At 50.5% G+C, this 20,270-nt stretch overlaps 1 protein-coding gene across 1 annotated transcript in view; it reads right to left on the bottom strand.

Annotated features, from left to right (window-relative positions):
- Positions 1–1,428: 1,428 nt before the first annotated feature.
- The window catches only part of LOC138564675 (zinc finger protein ZFP2-like), a 178,315-nt gene continuing 159,473 nt past the window's right edge, over positions 1,429–20,270 (bottom strand). Inside the window, exon 3 of the mRNA XM_069642924.1 lies at positions 1,429–4,442. Coding sequence (XP_069499025.1) covers positions 3,106–4,442 — 1,337 coding nt within the window. The 3' untranslated portion in view covers positions 1,429–3,105. The remainder of the gene's footprint in view (positions 4,443–20,270) is intronic.

Genomic DNA, 20,270 nt, shown 5'->3' on the forward strand with positions numbered 1-20,270 from the left:
GCGAGACTTGTCCTTGGCCTCAAGCCCAGGGATCGTATCTCTCCAGGACTGAAATCTCTGCACTGGCTCCCAGTGGCTGCAAGGACCAAGTGGAAGACCCTCTGCATCGGCCACAAGGCTTTGTGGGGCCAGGGCCCGCACGGTTACCAGACATTTGGTCGAAAAAAATTGGTCGACCAGACAAATGGTCGAACCAATTTGGTCGAAAACCAAATGGTCGAATTTTTTATTTTTTTTATTTTCACCCCTTTTTTTAATTTTTTGGGGGGGTCCCCCTCCCAGCCCCCTTTTTTTCTCTAAAAACCCCTTTTTTTAAAAAACGAAAACCCGAAAAATAAATATATAAATAAATAAAAAAATTCGACCATTTGGTTTTCGACCAAATTGCGTCGACCAAATGTCATTCGACCAGTTTTCAGTCGACCAAATGACTGGACACCGGCCCGCATTACATCCAACTCGCTCTTCCGAAATACCTTCCTCCTAGAGCCCTTCGCTCAGCTACCGCCAACTCTCTGAGGGTCAGACGCTTCTCCAGGCAGAGAGTGGGTGGTAGATCTCTCTCATCTGCAGGTTCCTCCCTCTGGAACAGCCTCCCTGCCCCTCTCAGACTTGAGCCGGCCCACCTCAAGTTCCGGAAGCATCTCAAGAACCTCCTTTTCTCCTCTGCCTTCTCTCTCTCACTTCCTTGCTAGCTAACCTGTCTGCTGCGCCAAATGGTTGCTTGAAACCCTCAGAGTCTTAATGGGCACCTGACTCTTCCATGACCAGTCTCCTTGCACTGCCTCCTGGCCTACCGCACTCTTGGCGCTGTACCTATATTCCCTACAGCCCCCCTCCCTCCTTGCACTTACCCAGAGCTGTGCTGCACTTACTCAGGGCCATGAGGCCCTGATGGCACTTCCCCCTATGCTCTGCCTTGCACTTCCCCCGCTCTCCTCCCCCTGTACTCCTCATAGTCGCACTTACACATTCCGAAAGACACAAGGTCTAGTAGGATGCTATGTCCTGTGTTCCCCTCTATCTTCCCTTCCTTGTCTTGTGGTGCCTAGAAACACTTGTGTAAAGGCGTGTTATAAATGCCATATCATATCCTCATACCCTACTCACAAGCACCATTCTTCTGTCTGTTCGCGCTATGAGGGGGCCAGCAGGCAAAGGAGCGGGTGGGGTGGTGGAGCATGTGGGGGCCAGCAGGTGAAGGAGTAGGTGTGGTGGTGGAGCATGTGGGGGGCCAGCAGGTGAAGGAGTAGGTGTGGTGGTGGAGCATGTCGGGGCCGATGCAGAGGGGGAAGAACCACCACCCCACCCTCTCCTTTGCCTGCTGGCCCCCACATGCTCCACCACCCCACCCTCTCCTTTGCCTGCTGGCCCCCACATGCTCCACCACCCCACCCGCTCCTTCCCCTGCTGGCCCCCACATGCTCCACCACCCCACCCGCTCCTTCCCCTGCTGGCCCCCACGTGCTCCATCTTGCGTCTCCCATGCCCTCCAATAATGTGGAACAAGCATGTCCCTTTAACTACGCCCCTGTGAAAATGCTGTTCCCTGACCCTGGTTGCAACATACAGCCCTCGACTCTAGCAAGTCATACTACTACACCAAGCTGATCTCTTCTCTGCGCTTTCACTCAAGTTATCCAGGACCCTCCAGTCCATGCTTGAACCCTCCAAACTCTCCCTACCGTCCTCTCTTTCTGCTGATAACATTGCATCCTACATTTCTAGTGAAGTCTTCCAAATTTGATACACTCGCTCATCTCTCTCTGTACCTTACTCTCCTCTAATCTCTCTCCACCCCCTGGTGGTCTCAACTCCCCACTCATCTCTGCTTCCCGATTCCCACACCCCAACCACCACCCATGCTGAAGTTACTACACATTGATTATGTGCAGAGTGTATGGCAATGTTCCAGGCTACGCATTGAGTATGTGCGGAGTCTACGGCAGAGTTCCAGGCTACGCATTGATTATACGCGGAGTCTACAGCACCGTTCCAGGTTGCGCATTGATTATGTGTGGAGTCTTTGGCAGCTACGCATTGATTATGCGCGGAGTCTACGGCAGCGTTCCAGGTTGCGCATTGATTATGCGTGGAGTGTATGGCAGTGTTCCAGGTTGCGCATTGATTATGCGTGGAGTGTATGGCAGTGTTCCAGGCTACGCATTGATTATGCGTGGAGTCTACGGCAGCGTTCCAGGTTGCGCATTGATTATGTGTGGAGTGTATGGCAGTGTTCCAGGCTACGCACTGATTATGCGCGGAGTCTACGGCAGCGTTCCAGGCTACGCATTGATTATACGTGGAGTCTACGGCAGCGTTCCAGGTTGCGCATTGATTATGTGTGGAGTCTTTGGCAGCTACGCATTGATTATGCGCGGAGTCTACGGCAGCATTCCAGGCTGCGCATTGATACTGTGTGAGAGGATTCTCCTTGTTGAGGTGTGTGGTATGTTGTTCTTGAGTTGCAGGAGGGTGATCTCAAATCTTTTGTCTCATCTGCATGCCGATCATGGAGGGTGGTTTCATCCCTTCTGACATGATCCTGAATGCACCCAGACCAGCACTTGTTCATTATAGTGTGTTTTGTACTATATATCTATCGCATATAGTACTTTTGTATTTTCTGTGGATCCGCCTTCTTTAAAAGATCTTGGACTACCTCTTAGGTCCTCTATTCTTTTTTTCTGAGCTTCATATGACTTATTTGCACACAGCATATAACTGCATGTTATAAAGGACATGTTGGGCTGATGTTCCACGCTGCAGGCTGGACAGCCCGGGACACAATTGCCAGAATCATGAATTTGGCCAGGTTTCACTGGCTGCTGTTTTGAGGCAAGTACATAGAATTTACAGATGGCACGCACCACAGTAGGACATTACTGGAGTATTACGTTTCAGCACTCTTGCAACATCTCTGGAAATACCCAATGCACGGTGGGCTTGCCAGTGTTGCGGTCCTCATTGGTGGAAGGTGGGGTGTGGGACTGTGCACACTTCTTACACTTCTTTCACTTTTTCCTAGTAGATGTTCTTTGAAGACTGGCCACTGCTGGAAGGTGGGGGCAGGGGCGACAAAGCTTTTCTGGCACTCGCTGCACTTCACAGCGTTGCCGCAGAATGGATCCTCTGATGCTTGACCAGCTCAGACCTCTGAGTAAAGATTTTCTCACACACTGCACAATGGTGAAGGTTCTCTCCTGTGTGGGATCTCTGATGTGCCCTCAGGTTTGACAAGCGTGTAAACTGCTTATCACACTCTGTGCACTTATGGGGCTTCTCCTCACTGTGGCTCTTCTCATGAATGCAGAGGAGTGAGCGCTGAGGAAAGATTTTCTCACACTCTGCACACTGGTACGGGCCTTCCCCTGTGTGGTACCTCTGGTGTTTCCTCAGTGACGATAAGCAGCTGAACTGCTTATCGCACTCCGTGCATGCAAAGGGTTTTTCCCCAGTGTGGGTGCTTTCATGCTGGTGCAGAAGTGATACCTGAGTGAAGGTCTTCTCACACTCGGCGCACTGGTATGGCCTCTCCCCGGTGTGGGTCCGCGAGTGCGTCCTCAGTTCTGTTTTCCGCCGGAAGTGCTTCCCACATTCTGTGCACTGGTAGGGCTTCTCCCCGGAATGGAACTTCTGATGCTGGCGGAGATTTGAGCTCTGAGTGAAGCTTTTCTCACACTGTGTGCACTGGTAGGGTTTCTCCCCACGATGGGACTGTTGGTGTATCTTCAGGTGGGATTTCAGCCTGAAGTGCTTGCCGCACTCTGTGCACTGGTAGGGCTTCTCGCCAGTGTGCACCCGCTGATGCTGGCACAGGTCTGACTTCTGAATGAAGCTTTTCTCACACTGCGTGCACTGATACGGTTTCTCGCCAGTGTGGATCATCTGGTGATTGTAGAGATGAATCTTCTGGGTGAAGCGTTTCTGACACTGCGCACACTGGTACGGCTTCTCGCCGGTGTGAATCCTCAGGTGCCTGTAAAGATGGCATTTCTTACTGAAGGTCTTCTCACACTCTGTACATTTAAGTCGTCTCTCTTCTGAGTGGTACTTCAAGTGCGTGTTTAGACTGGGCCGGCTTGTGAAGAGGGCACCGCAAATGCTGCAGGGGAAGGATTTCTCCTTTGTGTGGATCCTCAGGTGGATCATGAGCTGGGACTGCTCGCTGAAGCTCCGCTCGCAGTAGCTGCACTTATGGGTGATCACCCGGCCGCTCGGAGGGCTTTGGAAGCTGGACGGCTCAGCACTTTCTGAATCTGTGTAGGGCATTTGTCCGTCATCTGAGGGCGCGTCCATTATGATGATTTTGTACTCCAATTCATTGTCTAGTTCTGCCAACTGGTCTTGGGCATCTTCTGGACGATTGCTTTTCTTCCTTCTGTTATCCCATTTCCTGGGATTCTTTTGCAGGTCCCCGCTTGCAGTAATGGTTCCATTTTCTGTCGAAAGAAGCAGAGGTTAGAAATATAATTTTATAAAATCAAAGTACCTAAAACTACTAAAAAAATGCACAGCTGTGAAAGTGTCCTTGTACCACAACAACACACTGTGCGATCATCTCAACAACAGAGAAAGAGAAAGACAGAGAGAAAGAGAGAAAGAGAAGGAGAGAGAGTTATTTATTCATAGAGCGAGTGATGTTGTGAATAGTCTCGATTCCATTGAAAACTTGCTGTTATCTGTTATTGGTGTAAGCTTGATTTTAGTTATTTTACTAGTGACCAGGCCATTGCGCAGAGAATGGTAAATTGGAGAAGTCTATATAACAGTCTGGTGTCCAGGTAAGTGCCGGTTACAGAATCTAGGATCAATGGGGGACATGGAACCAGGAATCTCACATATTGAAGGTCCCACGCGATCGCATCATGATCGCACAATCGTTTGCGCAGTTCACAACTGTGGGATTAGAAGCCAGTCTCCAGGTTGCAGCACACTGTCCCTTGCACTGCTTCTCATAAGGAGTACTATTTTACTGTGTCAACACTTATAGGTTTAATAGGAACCTTGACTATGGATCACAGAAATGTCATTATCACTAATGTGGCCGAGCCTGAAAGGGCCGAGACCGGGCAGGCCTTACAGAGTAAGGGCCTGGCCTGGCTTCAGGCAAAAGTTGGCCAGGGATGTGTAAGATACAAAGATTTGAAACTCCTGCTTCTGACCCAGCTTCCGGAATGGTGTTCTGAAAGTGACACAGACTGTATCATTATTGGTTCTGGGAGGAGCAACCTGCCTGCTTTTTGGAATCTGTATAAGAGGCCGGACAACATAACATTGGCCTCAGCTTTGAGAATTGTCCCAGCCTCATCTAGTTTTTCTTTGTTTACTTACTTATTTAGCGAATCTTCTTGCTTCTTGGTTTTTTAATAAGGCTGTTTAGATGTTGCCTTTTTTTGTATGACGTTTGCTAGTCTATCTCTCTGTTAATTGTATTCGTGGCCAGAAGCAAACCTTTGAGAAACTGATTTCCCTTGATTGACCGATTTTGTTTATGTTATTCGTAGTTTGTCTTTTGTTTAGCGCATCTATGTGTACGGGTTATGTCCCAGCGCTATAGAAATACATAAAAAATACAAAAATAAAAAACCTGTAGACTTACGCCAGAAGCTTGTGGTGTGGGTCAGGATTTGCAGCTGCATAGTCATGCGTGATACAGGCCTTGGAGAGCAAGGAGAGTGCATGAAGTAGCAGACGATCGGGATATGCACCTGCATGGTGTGGGTCAGGATTTGCAGCTGCATAGTCATGCGTGATACAGGCCTTGGAGAGCAAGGAGAGTGCATGAAGTAGCAGACGATCGGGATATGCACCTGCATGGTGTGGGTCAGGATTTGCAGCTGCATAGTCATGCGTGATACAGGCCTTGGAGAGCAAGGAGAGTGCATGAAGTAGCAGACGATCGGGAAATGCGCATGCATGGTGTGGGTCAGGGTCTACAGCTGCATAGTCATGCGTGATACAGGCCTTGGAGACCAAGGAAAGTGCATGAAGTAGAAGACGATCGGGGAATGCACCTGCATGGTGTGGGTCAGGATTTACAGCTGCATAGTCATGCCTGATAAAGGCCTTGGAGAGAAAGGAGAGTGCATGAAGTAGCAGACGATCGGGGAATGCACCTGCATGGTGTGGGTCAGGGTCTACAGCTGCATAGTCATGCTGATACAGGCCTTGGAGAGCAAGGAGAGTGCATAAAGTAGCAGACGATCAGGGAATGCGCCTGCATGGTGTGGATCAGGGTCTACAGCTGCATAGTCATGCGTGATACAGGCCTTGGAGAGCAAGGAGAGTGCATGAAGTAGCAGACGATCGGGATATGCACCTGCATGGTGTGGGTCAGGGTCTACAGCTGCATAGTCATGCGTGATAAAGGCCTTGGAGAGAAAGGAGAGTGCATGAAGTAGCAGACGATCGGGGAATGCACCTGCATGGTGTGGGTCAGGGTCTACAGCTGCATAGTCATGCTGATACAGGCCTTGGAGAGCAAGGAGAGTGCATAAAGTAGCAGACGATCAGGGAATGCGCTTGCATGGTGTGGATCAGGGTCTACAGCTGCATAGTCATGCGTGATACAGGCCTTGGAGAGCAAGGAGAGTGCATGAAGTAGCAGACGATCGGGATATGCAACTGCATGGTGTGGGTCAGGGTCTACAGCTGCATAGTCATGCGTGATACAGGCCTTGGAGAGCAAGGAGAGTGCATGAAGTAGCAGACGATCGGGAAATGCGCATGCATGGTGTGGGTCAGGGTCTACAGCTGCATAGTCATGCGTGATACAGGCCTTGGAGAGCAAGGAGAGTGCATGAAGTAGCAGACGATCGGGAAATGCGCATGCATGGTGTGGGTCAGGGTCTACAGCTGCATAGTCATGCGTGATACAGGCCTTGGAGACCAAGGAAAGTGCATGAAGTAGAAGACGATCGGGGAATGCACCTGCATGGTGTGGGTCAGGATTTACAGCTGCATAGTCATGCCTGATACAGGCCTTGGAGAGAAAGGAGAGTGCATGAAGTAGCAGACGATCGGGGAATGCACCTGCATGGTGTGGGTCAGGGTCTACAGCTGCATAGTCATGCTGATACAGGCCTTGGAGAGCAAGGAGAGTGCATAAAGTAGCAGACGATCAGGGAATGCGCCTGCATGGTGTGGATCAGGGTCTACAGCTGCATAGTCATGCGTGATACAGGCCTTGGAGAGCAAGGAGAGTGCATGAAGTAGCAGACGATCGGGATATGCACCTGCATGGTGTGGGTCAGGGTCTACAGCTGCATAGTCATGCGTGATACAGGCCTTGGAGAGAAAGGAGAGTGCATGAAGTAGCAGACGATCGGGGAATGCGCCTGCATGGTGTGGGTCAGGGTCTACAGCTGCATAGTCATGCTGATTCAGGCCTTGGAGAGCAAGGAGAGTGCATAAAGTAGCAGACGATCAGGGAATGCGCCTGCATGGTGTGGATCAGGGTCTACAGCTGCATAGTCATGCGTGATACAGGCCTTGGAGAGCAAGGAGAGTGCATGAAGTAGCAGACGATCGGGATATGCACCTGCATGGTGTGGGTCAGGGTCTACAGCTGCATAGTCATGCGTGATACAGGCCTTGGAGAGCAAGGAGAGTGCATGAAGTAGCAGACGATCAGGAAATGCGCATGCATGGTGTGGGTCAGGGTCTACAGCTACATAGTCATGCGTGATACAGGCCTTGGAGACCAAGGAAAGTGCATGAAGTAGAAGACGATCGGGGAATGCACCTGCATGGTGTGGGTCAGGATTTACAGCTGCATAGTCATGCCTGATACAGGCCTTGGAGAGAAATGAGAGTGCATGAAGTAGCAGACGATCGGGGAATGCACCTGCATGGTGTGGGTCAGGGTCTACAGCTGCATAGTCATGCTGATACAGGCCTTGGAGAGCAAGGAGAGTGCATAAAGTAGCAGACGATCAGGGAATGCGCCTGCATGGTGTGGATCAGGGTCTACAGCTGCATAGTCATGCGTGATACAGGCCTTGGAGAGCAAGGAGAGTGCATGAAGTAGCAGACGATCGGGGAATGCACCTGCATTGTGTGGGTCAGGGTCTAAAGCTGCATAGTCATGCGTGATACAGGCCTTGGAGAGCAAGGAGAGTGCATGAAGTAGCAGAGGATCGGGGAATGCACCTGCATGGTGTGGGTCAGGGTCTACAGCTGCATAGTCATGCGTGATACAGGCCTTGGAGACCAAGGAAAGTGCATGAAGTAGAAGACGATCGGGGAATGCACCTGCATGGTGTGGGTCAGGATTTACAGCTGCATAGTCATGCGTGATACAGGCCTTGGAGAGAAAGGAGAGTGCATGAAGTAGCAGACGATCGGGGAATGCACCTGCATGGTGTGGGTCAGGGTCCAAAGCTGCATAGTCATGCGTGATACAGGCCTTGGAGAGCAAGGAGAGTGCATGAAGTAGCAGAGGATCGGGGAATGCACCTGCATGGTGTGGGTCAGGGTCTACAGCTGCATAGTCATGCGTGATACAGGCCTTGGAGACCAAGGAAAGTGCATGAAGTAGAAGACGATCGGGGAATGCACCTGCATGGTGTGGGTCAGGATTTACAGCTGCATAGTCATGCGTGATACAGGCCTTGGAGAGAAAGGAGAGTGCATTAAGTAGCAGACGATCGGGGAATGCACCTGCATGGTGTGGGTCAGGGTCTACAGCTGCATAGTCATGCGTGATACAGGCCTTGGAGAGCAAGGAGAGTGCATGAAGTAGCAGACGATCGGGGAATGCGCCTGCATGGTGTGGGTCAGGGTCTACAGCTGCATAGTCATGCGTGATACAGGCCTTGGAGAGCAAGGAGAGTGCATGAAGTAGCAGACGATCGGGGAATGCACCTGCATGGTGTGGGTCAGGGTCTACAGCTGCATAGTCATGCGTGATACAGGCCTTGGAGAGCAAGGAGAGTGAATGAAGTAGCAGACGATCGGGGAATGCACCTGCATGGTGTGGGTCAGGGTCTACAGCTGCATAGTCATGCATGATACAGGCCTTGGAGAGCAAGGAGAGTGCATGAAGTAGCAGACGATCGGGGAATGCACCTGCATGGTGTGGGTCAGGGTCTACAGCTGCATAGTCATGCGTGATACAGGCCTTGGAGAGCAAGGAGAGTGCATGAAGTAGCAGACGATCGGGGAATGCACCTGCATGGTGTGGGTCAGGGTCTACAGCTGCATAGTCATGCGTGATACAGGCCTTGGAGAGCAAGGAGAGTGCATGAAGTAGCAGACGATCGGGGAATGCACCTGCATGGTGTGGGTCAGGGTCTACAGCTGCATAGTCATGAGTGATACAGGCCTTGGAGAGCAAGGAGAGTGCATGAAGTAGCAGACGATCAGGGAATGCACCTGCATGGTGTGGGTCAGGGTCTACAGCTGCATAGTCAGGTGTGATACAGGCCTTGGAGAGCAAGGAGAGTGCATGAAGTAGCAGACGATCAGGGAATGCACCTGCATGGCGTGGGTCAGGGTCTACAGCTGCATAGTCAGGTGTGATACAGGCCTTGGAGAGCAAGGAGAATGCATGAAGTAGCAGACGATCGGGGAATGCACCTGCATGGTGTGGATCAGGGTCTACAGCTGCATAGTCATGCGTGATACAGGCCTTGGAGAGCAAGGAGAGTGCATGAAGTAGCAGACGATCGGGGAATGCGCCTGCATGGTGTGGATCAGGGTCTGCAGCTGCATAGTCATGCGTGATACAGGCCTTGGAGAGCAAGGAGAGTGCATGAAGTAGCAGACGATCGGAGAATGCGCCTGCATGGTGTGGGTCAGGGTCTGCAGCTGCATAGTCATGCGTGATACAGGCCTTGGAGAGCAAGGAGAGTGAATGAAGTAGCAGACGATCGGGGAATGCGCCTGCATGGTGTGGGTCAGGGTCTGCAGCTGCATAGTCATGCGTGATGCAGGCATTGGAGAGCAAGGAGAGTGCATGAAGTAGCAGACGATTGGGGAATGCGCCTGCATGGTGTGGGTCAGGGTCTGCAGCTGCATAGTCATGCGTGATACAGGCCTTGGAGAGCAAGGAGAGTGCATGAAGTAGCAGACGATCGGGGGAATGCGCCTGCATAGTGTGGGTCAGGGTCTACAGCTGCATAGTCATGCGTGATACAGGCCTTGGAGAGCAAGGAGAGTGCATGAAGTAGCAGACGATCGGGGAATGCGCCTGCATGGTGTGGGTCAGGGTCTACAGCTGCATAGTCGTGCGTGATACAGGCCTTGGAGAGCAAGGAGAGTGTATGAAGTAGCAGACGATCGGGGATTGCGCCTGCATGGTGTGGGTCAGGGTCTACAGCTGCATAGTCATGCGTGATACAGGCCTTGGAGAGCAAGGAGAGCGCATGAAGTAGCAGAGGATCAGGGAATGCGCCTGCATGGTGTGGGTCAGGGTCTACAGCTGCATAGTCATGCGAGATACAGGCCTTGGAAAGCAAGGAGAGTACATGAAGTAGCAGACGATCGAGGAATGCGCCTGGAGAGACTGATCAGCTGTCAATGTAAAACATGCTGAGTGTAACAATACTGCAAGGACAAAGACCCAGCCGGAGAGGAAGTGCGTAGGACATTTATTTTGCTGTGCTATTCTTTAGAGGACTGCTTCACTCAGAACTCTGGCACTGGGCCTACTCCTAGACTGATCATCCAACAGAAAATGTTGACTCCCACCCCCATGTAAGGGGCAAACGGCAACAGTATCTGCCACCCAGAAGTTTAGTACATCCACCCAGGCAACGGCCATAAGGTCGATTGCATGATGGACCTTACGGCAAACATAAGACACATGGTTCCTTATATATATTTTGTTACTGTTTGTTTTGTTCTGTCCCTGGCATACGTGCTAATTTTTACATCATCATAAACTGGCTCGCCACTGGTTCTCATATTTGTGCTATTGTACAGGCGCCCTTCGTGTGAATGCTCTGCCATCTGTCATTGTGTTATTTTAAGTCATATCTGATCGAAATGAACATCCCTGTAAATACCAATACTTCTCAGGTTCAGGCATTTAACGGATGTAGTGATACTGCGATTGGTTGATATGCAATCTCAAAATCTGCTGGATTAGGAAGTTCCAGGCACTATCCAGGCACTTTACTTCTTCCAGGCAGGAGCCCCTCCACCTCGCCACTGCCGCTGGGGTCCCAGGATCATCTACCCCCAGCCAACCACGAGGCCCCACTGCGATCTGAAGCCGTGCCTTGAAAGTGCATGCTTGCAAGATCGTCGTGCGACCAGCCAACAAGTAACATACAGGGTTTAAACTGCCCTTCCCCCTGTGTCAGTGATCCTGCAGCACTCCATCGACAACTTGCTGCCGTGAAAATTCTGAGGAATGCCGGCATTCTGCATCTGAAGGCCCCAACATGCCGCCGTCACACTGTTTCCCTTGTGTTTTGATCGTTGCTAGGCACCCACTCGCAGGAAGCTACTTCTACAAACAGCCTACACCGGTAGGCGGAAGCCGGCCCCTGACGCCCTAAGGCCCCCAGCATAAGGCCCTGTGCCATGCCTGTCGGAGCCGGGAGGGCTGGAGGGCTCCCTGAGGCTCTCCCCTTACACGCATGCTACCAAAGCGCCTCCTTGTGACATTCTCAGGATCACTACCAAGTCCGAGTGCCACTCTGTGCTGCATGCAGAAAGAACATAATGTTTTTCAATGTCACCCCACTGTAAGGTAACAGCACTCAGTTAATTGTAAGGTCTCCTTTGCCCAATGTCACCCCATCAACTATCTCACACTATACGCCAGGCCAACCCACCTCCCATACCTAGCCACGTTAGAGACGTGTTACTGTGCCTCCACCTAGTCCCCGTCCCCACTCCCGATACTGTGCCACAGCCACCCTGTTGCCTACATCCCCACTACCACCATCACCCCAGCACAATGACATAGCCGGCCACATCGCTCTGACGCGCCACCCGCCATCTCCCCCAAGCTGCCTGCTAGACACTAGCCCACTAAGCAAGCATCAGGCAGGTATACTTACCAACTGCACTATCTGTCCCCTGCTACGACTTCATCGCCCACATCAATGTCTAACCGTGACACACTACTGCACATCTGTACTGTAACTCGTACTGTTAACCAAATGCCTGTATAAACCAGCTTGTGGTGCTCTCCACACCTATGAGACTCTCCTCTCCAACAATCGTTGAATGAATTCTCATTTGCCTTGACTTGTGCGGCACGTTTCATATAATTACTTGAATATAAAATGTCAATCGCCAATGTTTTGCGACTGTAACTTTGTGATGTTACATTGACACTGGCTCACACGCACACTTGTACCACTCCTTGAACTCGGCAGGCCATCTCACCTACTACTACACTGAGTCACACTTCACACATAATATCACAGAAGCTACCTAGGGCCACCCTTTCGCCCACCCACCTGCCACAGAGCACATCATGGCAGCAACTGCACTCCCAAAACTCTCAGACATTCCACCAGCCCCCTTCCTACCATCTTTTTTCTCCAAACCTACTTCTCCTAACACTGCCCATCGGAGGTCCACCACACATCTCCACAACCTCTCAGATACCATGCACACAACCAGCCAGCCAACCTCTCTAGAACCCTCAAACTACTTAAACGCCCCAGATCCATCGACACCAGAAACAAACTCCTAGGTCTACGTTCCTGTCATGCCCCTGCTCCCACCCTCAACCCACAAAGGGCACACCACGCTGTTACACTGACAACTGTCCCACCTGAGGCTGCCAAAGTCTCATCACCCACCTTGTGCAAGGCTGCAAGAACCACTACTAATACCCACTCAGGTAAAGGCAAAACAAGAAAAAACCTGGCACCCTCCAATCTGCAATGTGCACTGATTAATGCCAGATCCCTCCCAGCACATGCCACAGAAATCCATGACCTCATCACCAATATCGACCTTGATATCTTAGCTACTTGGCTCCATGAAGCTGCAGGACCTGCCCTTCCTATAGCCCTCCCACACGGATACTCTATCGGTAGGCAAGATAGACACACAGCCAAATGCGGGGGAGTAGCCCTCATTGTCAAAGAGTGCCTAGCAGTCAGACAAACCTCCTCACACCTCGGGGAGAACGTCGATTCCCTCACAGATAAGATCGCTATCTCCCGCAACACCACCTTGACCATCCACCTAGCATACCGCCCACCAGGTCCAATAGCAGACTTCCATGACAGCCTCATCCATCTCCTAGGTCAAAATCTGAAAACCTCTACAAAAGCAGTTCTTTTAGGAGACTTCCATCTGGGCCGCAATAACCAGAAAGATGGACCTTCCAAAGCCCTGGCCCAAGCTCTACAAGAGCTTGGTTTCAACCAAAAAATCCTCTCTCCCACCCACTGCAAAGGGCGCACACTTGACTGGGTAGCAGACCACAACTGTGATATAGACATCAGCTCCAACACCCCCACCCCTTGGTCTGACCACCACCTTATACACTTCCTCATTCCGATCTGCGCCACCATACCAAAAAATCTCAACTCCATCTCACCTGCGTTAGCTAGAAGTGCACGGACCCTCACTAAAGAAAGGATCCTCCCCCACCTAGACACTCCAATGCTCAACCACCCATCTTCCTCAGATCCTTCGGTGCTGGCGGATATCTACAACACGATGCTGAAAACAGCCATCGATACCATTGCACCACTAGAGAACAAAACAAATAAAACGCTGCAATGCTTGGTTCTCGGTTGAACTGAAAGAATTGAGCAAATGGCTAGGATCCGCACAGGAATCCACGCGATCTGCCTACAAAACCTTAGCCACTCAATACAAGAAAGACTTAATTACAGCAAAATCCTCTTCCTACAACGACAGAATCACCAATGCCACCTCAGAATAAAAAGAGCCCTTCACCATCTTTAGAGAACTTTCCATTCCAGCCACCAACTCACAAGAGATTGTTAAAGATAAAGCATGGTGTACTAGTGTACAAACTGCCTTGATAAATAAAATGTAACTCCTGCAGAAGAAGATCTATGATCATCACAAAAACCTCTCTAAACACATCATGTTAGCATCCCACCCTGACAGTAAGGTCACCAAAGATAAAATAAAACTTTTCTCCTTCAGGGAAGTTACTGAGTTCGAAGTAGTGGACATCGTCAAAATAATCAGGCCATCTAATTGTAAAGGAGATGCCTGCCCAGCCAAACTGTTCAAAGACTGTGCAGAGACCCTAGCCCCTTTTCTAAAAACATTCATCAATGCCTCACCCAACTCCAACACAGTCTCCGACAGCTTAAAGGAAGCCTGGGTACTTCCACTTCTGAAAAAACCCTCGCTGGACCCTGAGATAGCTAACAACTACATGCCCATTACCACTGTCCCATTTTTGCTCACAATCCTGGATAAGGTGCCATGTACGCAAATCCAGCAATTTCTGGACGAAAATAAGATCTGGGGTAAAATGCAATCTGGTTTCCACCCAGGCCATGGGACAGAATCTGCCCTACTTGATCTCAAAATACAACTGGGTGACATTATGGACAAAGGTAAACTGGCACTTCTCCTCCTGCTAGATCTGTCGGCTGCCTTTGATCTCGTCAACCATGACATTCTCGGTAAGCAACTAAAAAACGCAGCCCGAGCAACGGGACGATGAGGACGTGAGTTCCTGGCGCTCCGACGGCCGCAGCAAACAGCCTGAATAAATCGCCTGCTACGAGTGGCAAATCCTCCAAAATACATACCCTCCTGGAGGCAAATGCCCCTGGCACACGCAGAGAAAGTTCCAGGCCGAAACGCACCGTTTTGAGCGAGTTCGGAGCGGCGGAAAGGAGGCGCCGCGCTCGCGGCATCGCACGATCAAGATGGCCGCGCTCACCGGAGAGAAGCGGGACGGCAGGAAGGTGCTTTGAGGGAGAACCGCGACTATCCACCGCAGACCGCACAGCAAAACGACCTGTATGCTACGCCTACATAAATCAACAAATCTGCTGGGCGGCAGCCCCCGCGCGGTCTGTGGGGAGGCTCTGGCCGGCAAGGGCGAGAAACTTACTGCATGCCCCGCACGGCACGGCACGGCAGGGCCGGTGGAGAGGGGCCCGTGAACTGGCTGGGGTGGCGAAGTAGTTGCCCACCACACACCGCGGCGAACGAGGAGAATCGGCCAAGAGGACTGCCCCAGTGCCGAGACTGGTGGAAAATATTGCTGCCACCCCTCTACAGCAGTCCGGACTGCGATACATATTGGCATTCGACATGGGCAAAGACAAGTCCAGAAGATTGATATCCCAGAGCAGGATAGATCAATTTACTACGCCAACAGCTAACGGCCAGCCAGAACAAGAACAAAGCAGACGCCATGGCGGAAACAGAGGGCACGATATCCCTAACGGACATCATGGCGGCCATAGCCGACTCCCGCGCCTCCATGGAGCAGAAAATGGATGGCATCAGCATGGACGTTTCCCTCCTGCGACACGACCTCCAGAAGCTGACATCGCGCACCGGCGAGGCAGAACAACGCATCTCCGGTGCGGAGGATGGAATAAGGAACATAGAACAGCAGTTGGCTAGAGTCACAACACGATTGAAAACCATGGAGGAGCGAGTGGATGAGAGCGAGGGCAGATCCAGGTGAAACAACGTAAGGATCCTGGGGCTGCTGGAGAAAGCGGAAGGCCCACATATGGAGCTATTTCTGGAACAGTGGCTTACAGACATGTTTGAAGACAATACGTTCTCCAATTTCTTTTCCATTGAACGAGCCCACCGAGTGCCGACGGGTCGTCCAATTCCGGGCGCCCCGCCTCGCACAGTGATCGCCAAACTTTTGAACTATCGTGATGCGCTGATCCAGTCCGCAAGGGCGAAAGGCACCCTCACCTATAACGGATCCAAAATAGCATTCTTCCCAGATTACACGAGGGAAGTGCAAAAGGCTAGACAATAGTTTGGTCCATTGAAAAAACAACTACAAGCCCTCAAAGTGAAATATGGCCTGATGTTCCCTGCCCAACTTAAAATCTACCATCGAGGCACAACAGTCCACTTCACCGACCCCGGAGAGGTGAGGAGATGGGCGGAACAACACATCGAGGGAGACTGGACGGCAACGAGGGGCAACAGAAACAGAAACAGAACACCCCGCGCCCGGCCGTGCCCTGAACCGCCAGATCAACAACCGCCTGCACCGGGAATCGCACCACAACTGCAGGGATAACAGTACCGACTCCCGGGAAAGATGCGAACAGAAACACTCGAGGCCCGACCGTGCGGGGCCTAAGGTACTGTATAACAACCTTATACTGAACACTTATACAGACTAGCCGCGAAGAGGCACACAGCTAAGTGACCAGCCCAGATGGAAGCCCCCCCCTTCCCCTGGTGTGGCACCGCACCGGGACACGACCGGAGCCTACACAACCCCGAATAGTTTATTTGTTCATTTGTTAGCGGGCGCACTCAGCCACGGTTAGCTGAGGTTTGTTTCGTTGAATGTTCGGGCGACAGATGCTTCGAGTTAGAAGGAGTATAGGGTGGGGGGTGGGAAGTTTGTTTAATAACGGTTTTGTTCAGAAAAGGGTCCAAAGTTTAAACCTAGAACGCTATGCCACAACACTATCAGCAAACGGCATGTGCACACGGTGCTATCAGCCAATGATCAATCCGCACTCTTTACCAGATGGCCTCCACTAACACTGATGCCAGGACCCTACGACTCCTAACCTGGAATGTTAATGGGATGGGAGGTGGAATCAAGAGACGACTTATCACACATCTCCTAAATCGCCACACACCAGACATAGCCTTCCTAACTGAAACCCACTTAGCAGGCACTACATGTACCCTATTTAAACGCACCAACTACAGAATTGCAATACATGCTGGGTTCACCACGGGCTCCCGTGGGGTGCTTATATTAATACACAAACGATTACCCCTGACCATGACACGGGTGACCCAAGACACTGGCGGCAGGTACACACTTATTACTGGAACACTATGGAACCAGACGATAGCCCTACTCGGGGTCTACTCGCCACCGACACTGCTCACCACCCTGATACAGGACATTACACCTCTAATCTCGGGAGATAACTCAGACTTACTGGTAATTGGGGGTGACTTCTGTTAGGGAGAATTCTCTGTTTAGGCTGAATTTCCCTACCTAGTGAGTCCCCCAGCAGCTTTGCTGGATTTCTGGGGTTTAATTTTTTCTCCTGCCAAGAGTGAGACTCTTTTACCCTCACTCTTGGACATGTTGAAGTGTGTTTTCTTGGTTAAACCTTGTGTTGAATGGGCTATGGGGTCTTTTACTCCATAGGGCCTCATGTATTTTTGTGATGTGGGTCACACAGCACCCTCTGTGCCGTGACCCAGGGGTGTCCTAGGGACTCCCCAACATAGACTCCATACCCTGGGACTGACTACTGTCTCCCAGGGCATGTAAAGTCACCAAAGACTTTGCTAGTCTTGAATCCTGAACAGAACCAGTACAAACCATCATATTGTGGACGTACTGGCTGGGGCAATTCGATTGCCCCAGGGTCTGTTAGTCGAGGGGGCACGTCTCCGTCCCCCCTGATCGAGTTTTGGCTGGTGGCAGTGGAAACTACTTTTTATATTCGACCGCGAATATTTTCCTATGGGATTTCCCATTGTTTTAGGCTAACACATTTAATTATTTATTTACGGTAGCCTTAAACATACCGCCGGTTTATATATTTATTTTTATAACTCCGGTTGGGACTTTTTGCCAAAACTTGATTCTAAAATGGCGTTGGTGTTCGCCTCTGTAACTCTGACCCAAAGTGGAGCCCTTTGTTCCACTTTTGGCGGGCTTCTCCACAGAAGCCCTCCAAAGTGGTGCCACTCTGTCTGGGGTACTTAGGAGGGGTGGAGGGGGATTTAGGCACCCTGGACTGAGTTACCTTGGTAACTCAAGTCGCACTCCGTCCTGATTGGCCCAAGTGGTGAGCCGCCCGGCTCACCACTTAGCATGTTTGAGTGACAGCTAGGCTGGGTGAATGGGGGCTTGTTGCATAAAAGCAGGGCTTTGGGGACTGGGACTTCAGAAGTCGCCACAGGACCAAGAATCCGACGAGGGAAGAGCTGAGCCGACCTGCTTCGACGACACCACCCGGTGGAGCCCTGCTGAACCGTCTCACCACTTTTCCCGACGACCGAGGAGAACTCTTAACGGAGTGGCTCCTTCCCTTTACTGGTGGGGACAACCAGTTTTCGCCTTCTTTTCGCTTCTCGAGGTATCTCGTGGCCGCCTTGCCAGTGCCAAGCACCCCGGCAACCGGAACCCCACCACTTTTACCTCAAACCACGAAAGTCGGTACAACCCTTTAACCGGAGGACTCCGCGGCTGGTTTCTTCCCGGGCAGTGCAACGACCTTCTTCTTCTGCTCTTCAGCGAGAACTTCTTCTCCCCTGACCGACGTCGAGCCTTGCTGCCACTGCCTGGAACAACTGCCACCGCTGGAGGATCCTTTCCGCTTAAGGTACCGTGTTCCGCCTGGCTTCCCTTGCTACCGACTGTACGGGGTAGATTTAGCCCCCGGCTTTCGACCCTGGGAGTGCCTGGGACACCCTGGCTAAACTTTCTAAACCACTCTAAACTCTTTTTAACTCCTTGCAAGACTTTGAATCTCTAACTAACAGTGTGATCTTGGGCACATTTTCGCTCCGGCTACTCTAAGAGTGGGCCCTGCCTAGTGACTTTTGCTCACCTGTGACTTTATTCTTCTTTAAGCCTATTGCAAGTGTTCTGGACCTTAGAGTGGTGTGTCTAACCTATTTCTGCTTTTTCTCTCCCTTTCTTGGAAACTACTAGAGTGTCATCTAACGTTAAGCACTCACCTCTGTTTTAATTAAGTGGTGTTAACCTAGAGTTGTCTAGATAGGAGAAAGGATTGAATTTACTTTCATTATAACTGTGTTGGAGTGTTTTTACCATATTCGTTGTTAGAGTGTTTTTACTTATGTGTGTTTTTAAATAAATAACTATATTCTTTTGAAACCAAGCTCTGGTCAGTGTTTGCTTGTGCTATTGTGTTTTGGTACATATTGTGTATACTTTGCATACTGCCTAACTCTTCTTGAGAGAAGTCTGACTGCTCAGCCACAGCTACCAGGTAAATCTGGGTGGTGCGGACTGCTACCAAAGGGGTTTACTGCTCTACCTGTGGTCTTAAATCTTTTGCAGTGTTCCCCAAGGGAACTGCACAGGTTTCTGCCTAACACTGGTGTACAGCGGTGGGATTTGTATTGAGTATACATTTTATTGTGCTTTAGATACCTTAGTGCAACTAACCACAAAGCTTAGCACTGAAAAAGTAAAACCTCTAACATGTCAGTTATAGAAAGCTATAGTCAAGAGTCCCTTGCAGCCAAAACTGCTGATTGTTTAAGAGTGCTCTGTAAACATAAGGATCTCCTGACTAAGGGCAAGAAAATGGAGCTGATTGAAAGATTGTTAGCTAACCAAAGTCTGGGTGATGGTTCAGAGGAACCTACCACTCCAGCAACTGTAGATGACAGTGTTGAAGTTAACATGGAGCAAAATGTTGATGTTTCTGAGGAAGAGTCAGAAGAGGAGGGTGAGGCTGTTGTAACTGTCCCCCCTAGGCCTCTGCCTGCTCTACCTGCTGTGCCTACTGGACCTTTACCAGGTCCCACATTTAGTCCTCAGTACTTTGAACTGGAGAAAATGAAGCTAGAATTGGAGTATAAGAAACTTAATGCTCAAACTGACAAAGAACTAAGGCTAAGGGAAATGGAGCTCAAGTATGACTTAGAAATGAAGAAATTATCTGTTGAGAATGTTTCTCTCTCTGGCTCCTCTAGAAGTTCCAGTCCTAAAAGACCCCGGATGCCTAAAGAATTGGTTGGTATGTATGAGCCTAAGTTGGATGTGTTGGATTGGTTGTCTCTGTTTGAATATAATCATGGGCTCCAGAACATCACAGGAAATGACTTACTCACCTGGTTGTTCTCTAGGCTTCCCCCTGTTGCAACTGATGTAGTAATGGAGATGGGGGAGGAGGATAGGAAGGACTATGAATGTGTGAAACTAGCTTTGATAGCTAGGTTTGGGAAGACCCCTTCCCAGTATCTTAAGAGGTTTAGGAACCTCAAAAAGCATGATGGTACCCCTTGGGCTACCTGGGTGAGTGAATGTTTGAAAAACTTAGAGGGATGGATTAAGGGTTACAAGGTGAACACTTATGAGGGGATGAGAAATCTCTTTATGTTGGAGTCAATTTATGATGCCTGCTCTCCTGAGC

Source organism: Ambystoma mexicanum, chromosome 1p (assembly GCF_040938575.1).
Source record: "Ambystoma mexicanum isolate Mex_15411 chromosome 1p, UKY_AmexF1_1, whole genome shotgun sequence".
NCBI classification, from domain to species: Eukaryota; Metazoa; Chordata; class Amphibia; order Caudata; family Ambystomatidae; genus Ambystoma; species Ambystoma mexicanum.